Source organism: Cotesia typhae, unplaced genomic scaffold (genome assembly GCF_013202065.1).
Source record: "Cotesia typhae breed Kobodo isofemale line unplaced genomic scaffold, CoteBio_Ctyphae contig_43, whole genome shotgun sequence".
Classification (NCBI taxonomy): Eukaryota; Metazoa; Arthropoda; class Insecta; order Hymenoptera; family Braconidae; genus Cotesia; species Cotesia typhae.
Window position 1 is genome coordinate 4,361,964 of NW_027423752.1, and position 13,026 is coordinate 4,374,989.

The window sequence follows — 13,026 nt, forward strand, 5'->3', positions numbered from 1 at the left end:
ATGGTTAATAGCTGAATTACTTGAGCTGACTGAAGAATAACTCCAAAGAGAAAGTACGCAGGGTATCAGACAAAACAACTATTCTGTTTCTGTTGATTGCCTTGAGAAAAAAAAACCGTTATTTCCGCTACACCTTCAAATAAAAATATTTATTTTTGTTTTTCATTTGTAATTATTATACATTAATCTATTATTGCAAAAATATTTACTAAAAAATTGAATAAGATTTAATGAAGATTTTTTCTGTACTTAAACTTTAATTTTCTACTGATTTGAAAATTCTTTGTGCTACTCGGTAACTCTAATTAAACCTAAATATATAATAATTTTTATAACAAAACTGATGAAAATAAATTTTTAGAAAATTTTAATTCATAAACTTTTTACCGAACTAAAAGTAATGAATAATTTTTAGCAGAATTTAAAAAATTTTCTTGCGCATGCGTTTTCATCTTTACTATTGTGATGGTTATTATTAATTGTGTCGAGTTGGAACTTGCTACATATTTACATTTTACATTTGTCTGGCAGCCCGATACATTAACGAGGAGACATGGCTTCAAAAGACAACAATCTGCCTGTTTTATATGGCGAATTAAACAAACTAGGACACAGTGGTGACTTTGAGAGAGCACTAAAAGTTGCTCATAAAAGTAAGTAGTAAAAATCTTTCACTTATTTTAAATCACATTCCATACAAATTACTCCAAAAGTAACCTCTAAAAATAACATCCACATTATAAAAAAATTTTTAATTTTTCAAGTTGAAACTTAAAACTTAGAAAATTAACGTAAGTAATTTATAGTTTTAGCATTTATTCAAGATGATGAAGCTGCTTTGCATTGTAAAATAATTTGTCTTATTCAATTATCGAAATTTAATGATGCGCTTCAACTTATATCTAGATATGGAAAACAAACCAGGTTTGAAGTTTATTTATTTTATTAATTATTAAAACTTTATTATTAACAAAGCTTATTAACTATTATTATTGTTGTTGTAAAAATTATATAGAGCCAACCCTAATTCAATTCTTAACATGAATTATTAGATTTTATTCATCATAGCATCTCGGCATGGATTCATGCTACTGTCATAATTAAGATTTTTTTTCAAAAATACTAGAAAGAAAATAGATTGTTAATGATACAATTTAATTGATTAAAACTTTGTTCATCTGTTAAAAATACTTGAAATGTCGTGATACATAAAATTAAATAATTTATGTAAAAAATTGGATTAGGATTGGCTTAATATAATTTTTATAACTACAAACTTACCAATTTTTCGATAATAATTTAATTTATTATTATTGTTATGGTTATTAGTATATTATATTAATTTACATAGTTATTATTTTAGTAATTGGGAATTTGAAAAGTCCTACTGCTTATACCGACTGAACCAAGTCCCCGAAGCATTAGCAGTAGTCGAAAAAGTATCTAACCCATCACTAAAACTGAAAGAATTGAAAGCGCAAATCCTCTACCGTCTAGAAAAATATGAGGAATGTTTTGCAGTGTACCGTGACATTATTAAAAACACAGACGATGAGTACGAAGACGAGCGCGAGACAAACTTAGCTGCTGTCATCGTAAACTTGACATCCGAGGGATCTAAACTCGACGTCCCACAGTTGAAAGAGGACACCTACGAGCTGACCTACAACGCAGCATGTCGATTAATCGAGCAAGGAAGCTCCGGCGACCGGGTAGTTTTAGCAGAAGCAGAGAAGAAGCTAAGAGCTGCCGAGAAAATGTGCAAAGAAGCCCTCGAAGAAGACGCTACCGAAAGTGAGATCGACAATGAGGTAGGAATCATTCGAGTCCAACTCGGTTACTGTCTACAGCTCCAAGGCCGTGAAAAAGAGGCTCAAGCTTTCTATATGAACGCGCTTAAAATGAAACCGGATGACATCGCACTCGCTGCTGTTGCTAGTAATAATCTTGTCACCTTGAACAAAGATCACAATGTATTCAGCAGCAAGAAGCGCATGAAGAGCGCCACATTGGAGGGTCTCGAACACAAGCTTACTTCCCGGCAGCGTAAAAGTATCGCTTACAATCAGTGTTTGCTTGCATTGTACACAAACCAGGGCGAGCAGTGCCAGAAGCTTTGCGGGAAGCTGGTCAAAGATTATCCAGACATGCAGAAGGACGCGAGTTTCGTTCAGGCTGTGCAGCTCAGCAAGGAAGCCAAGATTCAAGAAGCAGTTGACTTACTGCTGAACAATTTGAATCCTAATAATGATTTATGTATGAGGCTAGCGTGTGTTCAGCTTTTGCTTCAGCAAGGCGAGCGCAAAAAGGCGATTGAAATTTTAGAAAATTTGAATGAACGCGATCGTTCATTATCGGGAGTAGTCAGTGCTCTGGTTACTTTGCACATGGCAGAAAATAACCGGGAACGAGCTTCTGCAGTTCTCAAGGATGCGGTTAATTACTACAAAAATAACAAAGAAAAAACTGGAGATTTAGGAACTCTCTGGCGTCAAGCTGCTGACTTCCATCTACGTGGTGGGGAAGTAGCAGTCGCTGCTGCGAGTCTCGAAGCGCTTCTAGAGGCTTCACCGAACGACACCAAGACATTGGCGCAGCTTATAATCGCGTATTCCAAGTTCTCACCGGGAAAAGCACAGGTACTTTCTAAACAACTACCTCCGCTGGACCAGGTCGCTGGGGTGATTGATGTTGATGTACTAGAGAGCAGTAACTGGGTCATTGGGACGAAGGTTATTAAGAGAAAAGTTGAACCTTCGCCAGGGAAACCTGGAACGGATTCGGCTCAGAAGATTAAGAAGACCAAGAAAAGAAAGAGGAAGGGAAAATTACCGAAGAATTATGACCCCTCGGTAGCGCCTGATCCGGAGAGGTGGTTGCCTAGACATGAAAGAAGTGGTTTTAGGAAGAAGAGGGACCGCAGGAATAGGGACACTGCTATGAAGGGAACTCAGGGAACTGCTGCGGGAGCTAGTGATCTTTATGACATCACCAAGATGCCGGCCAATGTGAAACCTTCACCTAATCCAAGACATAGTCCTGCTGTGGAACCTGCTGGACCTAGACAGCAGCAGAGAAAAGTTCAGCAGAAGAAAAAGAAGAAAGGTGGTAAATGGTAGTTTGATTGATTGATAGATTTTTTGTTTATATTTGTACGAAATTAATTAAATGTAATCCTATTGCATAAGAGATTAATAAAAGAAGGCTAATTACATAAATTTTTTTTATTTTTTGTTATCAATTCTGTTGAATCAAGATTTGCATGGTTATTGGTTTACTTATAGTTACTTTTATATTAATAACATTTCGCACAATGACTAGGTACTTGTAATACATTTAAAAAAGTTTAGAAACAGCTTCATAGAAAAATATTATAACCTTTTTTACAAAATTATAATTTGAGTTTTGAATTACAGATACTGGAGTTCGATTTTTAAGGTTATTTAAGAATAAATATTTCTTTTATTGAAATTGTAAATTTTTAAAAATTATTGAACTATTAGAAGTTATCAAGCGAAAATTTTTTATTTCAAGCACAAAAATTATATACTTGAAGTAAAATTAAAACTTGTCTATTTTAATGATTAAAAAAAAATTTTTTTTTAACCTTCCGGACATCTGTAATGCGATTATCGATCATTTCATCATTGATTGTGCGTAAGATGTAATTAATAAAATTACAAAACTTTTGTTATTTAAAACGTACAGTAATATTTATAAAGTTTTTCTTTAGATTAAAAAATTTTTAATTTAAAGAAAAGATACATTAAACTACGCAACACAAATTAACATTAAATCGTTGTATATCCTTTAAAGTTTACTTAAGAAGAGATCTAGCGGCTTTATATGTACTTTGTCCATTTTATACGTTTTTCAGGCTTTATTGTCGTAAATATTTAACATTTTGGTTATTAATTCGTCTATTTATATTAATAATATGATATTATTATGATACTAGTGATATATCAGAGGCAGTTTTTTGAGGTAAAAATAAAACTTTTAATAAATTTACTTTCTATTACCTTTTTTCAACATTGCATCAGGCGTTTTTAAATAAACACGCTGCATTTAAACTCTTATAAAGTATATAACTTTGCATACTAAATAGATAATTGATACTTTTATTAAATTACTTGCTAGTTTATCTCGATAGTTTTTAAATATTATTGTTTATTCACGTTAATAAGTTATTTAAAATATCATCTTTGATTTACTAACATTGCAATTAAATAAATACTGCCACACTCATCTACTGGCGAAAAAAAAAAAAATATGGATATTTTTTCATTATCATAAAAAAAAAAACAATGCGCATTGTGAAACTTAATTACTAAGTTAATTAAGATGAGTAAGGCACATATGTGTACACTTAATTGTACATTGATATTAAATTTCACACTTTAAAATTATTCATTAACATTCATTATAATTTTTATTATTTATAGTTTTGAAATTAAGTCAAAAAATGTCAAATAGTTAAAAACTTTTTTTTAATTATTACGTAAGTTTAAAATGTGAAATTTACTGATTTATGAAATACTACCATTAATTATCATCATTTTTGGGCAATAATACCTTCCCAAATATCTTCACGTTGTTTGGCAGCCAATCGGCGTCGCTCTGAAAAATAAATAGTTTATTTTTATATTTTTATTAAAATAACTTGCGAATGTAAAATAATACGAGTTGTATTATAATACATCAATATATTGATATAAATGGCAGAGAAATAATTTTCTCAAATAACCTATGGTGTCATTACCCTTAGCTTCACGCAATACAATTTTTTCGTGTTCTCTTTCTTGTCTAGCAGTTGCCAATCTCACACCAAGAGCTCCAGTAACGAGCCGTCTAGCAAGCGCTGCACATGTTTCGGGTCTACTTCTGTAAGGTTGTAAAAATTCAGCGCTTCTTTTGACTTTTGTTTTGCTCAAAGCCGTTGCTTCACTCAGAGGACGTGTTTTAACAAAAGCATGATCTGATGCCAATACTTCAGCAGCTGAAATTGAATTATTCCAAATTAAAACTTATTTAGAAAAAAATCTTTAAAAAAATGGTTAAATTTCATAAATGATGTTTCATAAAAAACAAAAAAAAAATTAAATTAAATAATCTACATTAGATAGTAAAGTGACACGTGTAGGAGTGTTACATAATTTAAGCTTGTTAGTAAGTAGAAAGCGACTCAAAGAAAATTGTCCTACTTTCAGCCTTGACCCACGGTAATCTATTGAGTAATAAATTATTCACAGAAAATGGTGAGACATAACTCAAATATTACCTTAGTATAAAAAAAAATTATTTACAACACAATTTGTCAATCCTTCAGCAAATGATTTGACGAGGTAATTAGAACTAGCGAATCTTACAACATATAACTAAAAAAAATATGATGAAAGCGATTATTCATTTACCTACGAGAGGACTACTAAATACACCCAGACAATGAGTGTCATCGACCCACTTGAGTTCAAAACCACCGTTCTTGAAAGGACTGAATACGGTTGCAAGATCACTTGTCTTGAAGTCTGATGGAAAGTTGTAAATTTCTACAACATGCCCAAATTCGTCGTTAGATATCTCGACAGGTCTACTAAATGCTTTGTAGTCGCTTTTTGGTTGCTCTATCGTCACTTCTCCCACGGCTTCCGTCAACTATTTATAGAATAAAGGAAAAACATTATTATTAATTCAAATAAGCAATTAAATAACACATTAATGAGAAAATATTTATAATTTATAATTTACCTCCTCAATTAATGTGGGATCTAAGCACTCGCCATTGTCATCAAAGAGACTGTCCCAATCGCACTCATCGCGGTTTATTTTAACTGGTGGTAACGGAGGTGACGCAGGCTTGCTCTTAGTCCTGGCAACTTTCTTCGGTTTTTTTTCCGGTAGTCTCAACGGTGAGACATTTGTCGTCGATGATAAGTCATCATTTTCCTGATAAACTTCCTCCTTCTTACTAACAATTGCACTCTTGGTATTATCACTTGTCGATATTATTAAAACATCCGATACTAAGTTTCTAGGCTTACTACTATTACTACATTTCTGCTTGTCTACGCCATCTTCAACACTCAACTTATCCTCAGACATTTCTGTGTCTTCAATAGACTGCTCAGAGTTAAAATGCCCTTCTAAGTTTGAACTATCTACTGATTGTGACTCAACTTCTACTTCTATTTTTTCTTCTTCTACTTTTACTTCCAAATTAACATCCAAGTCAGCAACTTCTTTGGCTGTGAGAGTTTCCGCATTCACTGAATTTTTAATCTCAACGGAATTGATTTGACTGGAGATTTCCTTCTTGGGTTCAGATGGAAGAGATTTCGCAGATTTAGATTTTCGAGTGTTTTTCGTCGATAGATTTTCATTTTGTGAATCATCGACACTTCGACGCTGTTTTGGGACATACACTGCTCGATCTGGTCGTCTTTGTTTCGTTCTAAATTCATATTTTTTATCAGTAAATAAATTGTCTAATTCATAATACTAATAGTTTTTAATAAATATAAATAAATAAATAAATTTACTTTGTTTGTGATGATTCTGTAGAGGTAGTTGGAGTTTGTAATCTTCTAGCTGCTGGTGGCCGGTAAATTTCAACAGCTGGCGCTGATTTAACTGCAATTTTTTAAGTTGTCAGTAATTATTTATATAATTAAGAAAATGAGAATAATTTTATAATGAGCATATCTTTATTATAAAATTTCTATTGTTTTATTTGATATTACTAGATAAGTCTTCAATTGTTGTTTTTAAATTTTTTTGTGTATTTTTTTCTGATAGTCCATTTTTTGTGTTAGGTTTTTGAAACAATTTTGAATAGTTTGCTGATTCTATTAGATCCTATAAATGATCGATTATTGATCTTATCATAGTGATAATAATTATAAAATTCATTTTTAAAATACCCAAATATTGTATAGTGATTAAAAATGTTAAAAAATCATTGATTTTAAGTTTTTTCTTGATCACAATTCGTAATTTTCGACAGTCAAATAATGCTAATAATTTATAACTATTTAATGTTATCATTTTTCAATTTCATTTATTAGATAAAAGTCATTACCTGGTTTTTGTTTAGAATTATCAATAGATGTTAAAGGTCCCTCAACACCCATATTAGATTTCCAAGTTTTAAGCTCACTTTTGCTTCTTGATTGGCCACCATCCAACTGAAACTCTCTATTTAAAAAATTTATCAATTATAATAAAAAAAAAAGTGATAATAATAAACAATAAAATAAAATACCTGAATAAGTCTCCCTTGAAACAAACGACAGTCCTCCTCTCGTATCCTTGCCCAATAGAAAATGTACTAAGTTCTTGAAAATTGTCTTGCACAATCGAGTGAATTATGAACCTTCTGTAATTATTAACGGGTGGAAAAAGAAGTACTCTGTAAATAAAGACAAACGAAATAATTAAATAATGATCAATCAACTGCAATTGATTTGTGTTAAAATTGATAGAATTTAAAAATGAAAAGTTGTTAATTTTGAAAGTAAAACTCACATCAGAACGAGTTCCGTGCTTTTATTCTGTCAGCTTTCAATACGGGATTGTGTAATAAATTTGTTGTATATTTAAAATAAATAAATAATAATTATTAGAAAAATAAATACACATTTACTGAGAGGATGTGGTCAACGTAATACAAAACGAGCAGTAGTAGGCATCGAGTCTAGTATAATACTACACACTATACCCCACAGAATATGCAACTAGATTGTCTACAAAAACCCCACCGTCAAGATCCACAACACGTTATAAACTTTTACATAACTCCGTTAACTTTCTCTTTCGTTGGCTTCCTCATATATATATATATATATATATATATATATATATATATATATATATATATATATATATATATATATATATATATATATATATATATATATATAAAACTATACTAAAAATTGCCATTTATTTATTTATTACCAAACAATAGGTCAGCTGATAGCACTTGTTATTTACCGTCAGTTTTTTTTATTTAAAAAAGGAAAAAAAAACATAATTGATTATGCAAAGACAATAAAATTCATGACTCTAGTTTTTTAATCAACAATTGTCAGAAGATAAAAATTTAATGCCGATCGTAAAAATTCATGTAACAGAGCGCAAAAATTCCTTAGCGCTAAATTATATATTTAAGATTTTATAATTATTAAGATTAGAATAAAAAGTTTCTTATTAAAAAATACAAATAAGTTTTCTATAATTGAAATTTGTTAATTCGCTAGTTATTTATATAATTGAAAATAACTTGTATATAACCCGCTCGTTTATTTTCTCTGCGGTGTATACTTATGTTAACGGTAACTTGTAACTATCGGTGCATATGTATATATGTTTATGTATGTAAAATATATATATGGGCGCAGATACCGTAGATACGGTGAATAAACCAGCCTCTCATTTTATTAGCATAGCAAATGAAATTAAACATTCTCCGAATGTCTATTAAGCTGTAACAGATCGGGTTTATTATGAATACGACCTAATTGCGTAATTGTTTTAGTTATCAAACGCCACGTGAAATAAATAAACAAAAACATTTATCGTTTTATAACTTTCCTTCATAATATTATCGTAAATCATAAGTCTTTAATAAAAAAGAAAATTTATTAAATTACATTACTTATTATTATTTATTACTACTCACATTGATATTGATATATAAATTAATGTCGTAAATTTTTAATATTATTTTTTTCACCTGAATAAATTTGGGTTTTAATATTTATATAACGAATTATGTAAAAATTTTTTACATTTCTTAGACAAATTTTTCCGTATAATTAATTATAATTACAGTTTAAATTATATCAACATTATTTTGAATAAAAATTAGAATTAGAAATTGTTCACACCCACTAGTAATAAAATTTTTGCAATAAACAAAATCTGAAAAATTAGAAAAAAAATATTTACGTTCAAATCCATCCAAATAAATAATTTTATTGTGATTAGCAAAAACGCTTATAAATATTGTTCACTATTATGAAGAAAAAATAAACCTATAGGTAACGGTTACTCACCTCTTACGAGTATTATTTTTGGCAAATAATGTTACGTCGTATTCGACTTCTTCTGCAAAAAGACTGTCTTGAAGACTCATCTATCTAATAAGTAACTAATGGAAATGGCGTACTTAAAATATAGCATTCAATTTTTATAACTTCTCCAATAGTTATTGTTACTAATATATTTGTGTTATTGTTGTTTTTCTTACAAACAATAGATGCTATTTTTCTTCACTGTAAATATGATATATTTGAAAATCGTATTTTTGTCAATAAACGTGGAGGTTAAATCCATTCGATCTTGTTTACGATATTATAATATCTGTACACTTGGTATTTGCTATTACTCGTATATCACATCACACACTGTTAACTATGAACTATAACTTGTAACGTTTTCATGGTGTGGTGTGTGAAAGGTGACATGTGTATGTTGAATAAGTACTTAGGTATATCAATGTACATATATATGTTTATACGTATATGCATACGTAAGGTATACACGACAGACATTAAATTTTTACACAAGCAACATGCAACGCTCATTGTTCTATTCAAGAGAATTTAGTAGAGGGAGATGCGCGCGCATTTTTTTAAATTGCGCGCTACTTTTAAAACCGGTTAGTAGGATCTAAGTTAGTTTCTAATGATTTTCTGATAAATTATTATTAAAACGCTGCTAAATTTTGTATAAAATAATTTAAAATTATAATTTTCAACTTAAGAATAAATTTTAATTTTTAATAAAGTAAATCTTAGAATAAGTAAAACTTAAATTACTGTACAAAACATATTTATTTAATATAATAATTTATAGTGACACACAGTGTACAATAAACAAGCTTTTACAATTTCGTATGCTTCTAATTACGAAATTGTGTATTATTTATTTATAAACCTTTTTCAACTATTTTTATTTTACCAAACTGTATCAATTTTTTGAATTATTTTTTATTACAATCTGATATATCTTTAGTTAAAATTAATATATTTTATGTTTATATACAATCACACACTTGCTTAACGATATACCCGGTTCTTTTTTTTTTTTTAATTATTTACTAATTAAAATTAATATATTTTCCTACAAGCAGTAATGTATCAAAGTTTATTTAGAATCTTATTAACCGAATAAGTCAAAAAATATTTCAAATTTTTTTAGAACATGATTGTTATTTTAAACAAACTTTGATATACATGTACACGTGCATAAATATACAAAGTTATAAAAAGAATTTTTTGACTTAGCTCTGAATTATACTAATATTTTGTTTTATATAGAACAATCATTTTGTTAAAAATCAATTCAATGTTAGTTGATTGTTTGGCTTAAAAAAAGAAAACTAAAAGTCCATTGTTTTTTTTTTTTTTTTTACTACGGAATCAAAATAAACATGATTAAAGTTTTCAGTAGTCAATTAATTAAAAGCATATAATTCTTCAGTCAAAAATATAAAATAAAAGTAATGTACATTTAAATAATAAATTGCTTTTTAAGAATGTTTTTGAAAAACTAAAGCTTTATAAAATAATCATCAAAAATAAAAAGATTATTCATTGAAAAGAGAAAATTATATCAATTTTTTAAAACTATCGTCCCGTATTTAAAATTCCTCAAAATATTCACACTTATCATTAAAACAATAATCAATAATATGCATATTGAATGAAAAATATAAATAATTAAATAAATTCATGTCAATGCAAACAAAATACTTTGGGTGACTTGCTAACTTTTTTAAATACGCAATCAGTACTTAGATTGCTAGTTAATAATAAATGATAAGTTAATGAAAAATGAAAATTGATTAGAAGATTTGTCGAATATCGACACGTTGATAAAATTTGAATAACTGTCGGTTGTCATTATCATTATTTCAAAATATAAAGTTTACTTAAATGTCTATTCTTGGTCGGTATTGTAATCGTAATGGTGGGTCCCGAAACCTCCATCGTGTCACGTAGACAAACTTTAATGTGTGATCTTTACCTAACAATTCATCATTACACAGAATATCAATCTGAAAAAAAAAAAAAAAAAAAAAAAAAATTATTAATATACAACAATTTTCGATAATCATGATAAGTATTGTTACTCAAAGATAAGATTATCAAAATACTAACGTCACGGTATTTTTCCATTCCATTCAACACTTTTTTGGCAATAAATTTCTTTAAATGTGTTATTGTAGCTTGAGCTGAGCATCTTATGAATCGTCGCTTTAGAGTTTTCAGATTGGTATTTACACATTCCAAACATACGTTGACTTGCTCATCAGCACGGTGATAATCAGCTTCAGCATGAGCATCTGCCGATGATTTTTCATCTTCAACATCACCGGCGTTTGGTAACACGTCTTTTGGACATGGTAATCCACGAGCGCGATAAAATTCGCGTTCTCTTTTTATTTCATCTGTAATAAAAAAAAAAAAATTAGTAATTTATAACATTAAGTATGATTTCATATGTTTAAAACAATAACTTACTTTCTTGAAGATCAGGAACGAGCTTATAAACAATATCTTGCATAGTCCTGTCAAAACTAATATATTGTAACGGATGGGACTGATGAATAACTATTTGGCATGTCGGACATGTATGTTTCTCCTCCAAGTGCTTAACTAAACAACTTTTACAAAATGTATGCAGGCACTCAGTGACCGTTGTTGCGTCAATTAAATAACCACGGCATATTTTACAGGTAATGTGGCTATTGAGAGTTTTTAATTTTATTCTTCTTTCCATGGCACCTGTGAGCACCATTTAATATCTCTCTCTCTCTCTCTCTATTGCAAATCTGTCAAATACAAAAGCAATTATTAGGTATGATATTAACCAAATTAATCAGTAATTTTCATAATTAAATATTAAAGTAAAAATTAAAATCTAGACTATGACAGTAGTAATTAAATAAAATTACATATGTAATATGTAATAAATAAATAACAACGTATGATTGTTGACACGTTGACACAAACAAATACAACTCTAAACGATGTAGCTATTTTTTATCTCGCTATTGATAGTAGTTCGGATAAACTTTATGGCAACATGTATTGCGTGAAATTCATTAGATGTTTTTTATTTGTTAGCTTAAATGATTAACTTTATCATTTCAAGAAAATAGGTTATTGAATTAATTCTAACCTCAGCAGACTCGAGATCACCAAATCACCAGTTTAGTATTCATAGACTTGCTTTTACGATAAACTAATATCTGTGTTAAGATTCATTTGGGCTCAGCTTTTGTTTGAAAATTTTGTACTGGGGTTTTAATTGATAATTTTGAGTGGTTTTGTTTATGAGATTATAGAAAAATAATTATTCTATTAAAGTTAAAAGACTGCTGATGAGATGACAACGGACTGGATTTTTCGAGTAGCGACATCGGTGATGCGTTTGACGACTGTCTGAATATACCGACGCTGGATGATGCGGGTGCCAGAATTATGTTACCCTGACAGCCATTTCATACTATATATAACTTTCAGAACTTTCAGATAACTTACCCTGATAGCCACCTTATCTATAACTTACTGTCAATCTACGTCCGCAATTTGAAGCAAACTTGACGGAAAGAGTTGGCAAAGCGAGCGATTACCTATTAGTTACCTATAACTTACTCTGCAAATAGACGTCAAAACTTGCTGTACAAGTATTTCCTTCAAATTGTAGTAAAGTTGAAAAGAAATTTAACTACAAGTTTGATTGTTAACTTGTATTCAAGTTGCGGCCGTAGATTTCCGTCAATTTGCTTACAACTGTTGTTGAGAGAAGAATTACCGCCAACTTGATGTATAAATTAACCGTAACTGCTGGAAGTCAACACTTACTGAGAAAGCGCTGGCTATCAGGGTAGTGCCGCTGTTATATACGATGATATAGTAGATGTCGTGGGTGCCAGAAAAGTTAGACTCTGAACTAAGTCCCGACTAATGAATGTGTTCGAAATCAACGATACTTGAATATGGGTTGGAAGAGAAA

General features: G+C 29.7%; 3 protein-coding genes across 5 annotated transcripts; 1 reads left to right on the forward strand and 2 right to left on the reverse strand.

Annotated features, from left to right (window-relative positions):
- Positions 1-494: 494 nt before the first annotated feature.
- On the forward strand, positions 495-3,218 carry Srp72 (signal recognition particle 72). Of its 2 annotated transcripts, none has more exons than XM_074244344.1 (3): positions 495-653; positions 807-924; positions 1,352-3,218. In XM_074244344.1, exons 1-3 carry the CDS (start codon positions 554-556, stop codon positions 3,117-3,119), a joined length of 1,986 nt encoding a protein of 661 aa, XP_074100445.1. In that variant the 5' UTR covers positions 495-553; the 3' UTR covers positions 3,120-3,218. The 2 variants fall into 2 exon arrangements, with proteins under 2 accessions (XP_074100445.1, XP_074100446.1); XM_074244345.1 differs by having other exon boundaries at positions 1,364-3,218.
- Positions 3,210-9,470, reverse strand: LOC141528339 (uncharacterized). 2 transcript variants are annotated; one of them, XM_074244346.1, is made up of 8 exons: positions 9,057-9,470; positions 7,262-7,408; positions 7,079-7,194; positions 6,540-6,630; positions 5,749-6,451; positions 5,415-5,655; positions 4,763-4,999; positions 3,210-4,620 (listed from the first exon to the last, which is right to left on the reverse strand). In XM_074244346.1, the coding sequence occupies exons 1-8, from the start codon at positions 9,134-9,136 to the stop codon at positions 4,556-4,558; spliced, it is 1,680 nt and encodes a 559-aa protein (XP_074100447.1). In that variant the 5' UTR covers positions 9,137-9,470; the 3' UTR covers positions 3,210-4,555. The 2 variants fall into 2 exon arrangements, with proteins under 2 accessions (XP_074100447.1, XP_074100448.1); XM_074244347.1 differs by lacking the exon at positions 9,057-9,470 and adding an exon at positions 7,525-7,741.
- Positions 9,471-9,817: 347 nt separating this feature from the next.
- Positions 9,818-12,476, reverse strand: L(3)73ah (polycomb group ring finger 3-like lethal (3) 73Ah). Its single transcript, XM_074244348.1, has 4 exons — positions 12,190-12,476; positions 11,529-11,839; positions 11,166-11,455; positions 9,818-11,062 (listed from the first exon to the last, which is right to left on the reverse strand). The coding sequence occupies exons 2-4, from the start codon at positions 11,803-11,805 to the stop codon at positions 10,937-10,939; spliced, it is 693 nt and encodes a 230-aa protein (XP_074100449.1). The 5' UTR covers positions 11,806-11,839; positions 12,190-12,476; the 3' UTR covers positions 9,818-10,936.
- Between the last annotated feature and the right edge of the window lie 550 nt (positions 12,477-13,026).

Coding starts and splice junctions, on each gene's coding strand:
- Srp72 (XM_074244344.1), top strand. CDS start 554: ATGGCTTCAAAAGACAACAATCTGCCTGTTTTATATGGCGAATTAAAC. Junction 654..806: donor ACTAAAAGTTGCTCATAAAA/GTAAGTAGTAAA, acceptor AGTAATTTATAG/TTTTAGCATTTATTCAAGAT. Junction 925..1,351: donor AGATATGGAAAACAAACCAG/GTTTGAAGTTTA, acceptor TAATTTACATAG/TTATTATTTTAGTAATTGGG.
- LOC141528339 (XM_074244346.1), bottom strand. CDS start 9,136: ATGAGTCTTCAAGACAGTCTTTTTGCAGAAGAAGTCGAATACGACGTA. Junction 5,000..5,414: donor ATTTAGTAGTCCTCTCGTAG/GTAAATGAATAA, acceptor ATTCAATTTCAG/CTGCTGAAGTATTGGCATCA. Junction 4,621..4,762: donor TGTATTGCGTGAAGCTAAGG/GTAATGACACCA, acceptor TTTATTTTTCAG/AGCGACGCCGATTGGCTGCC.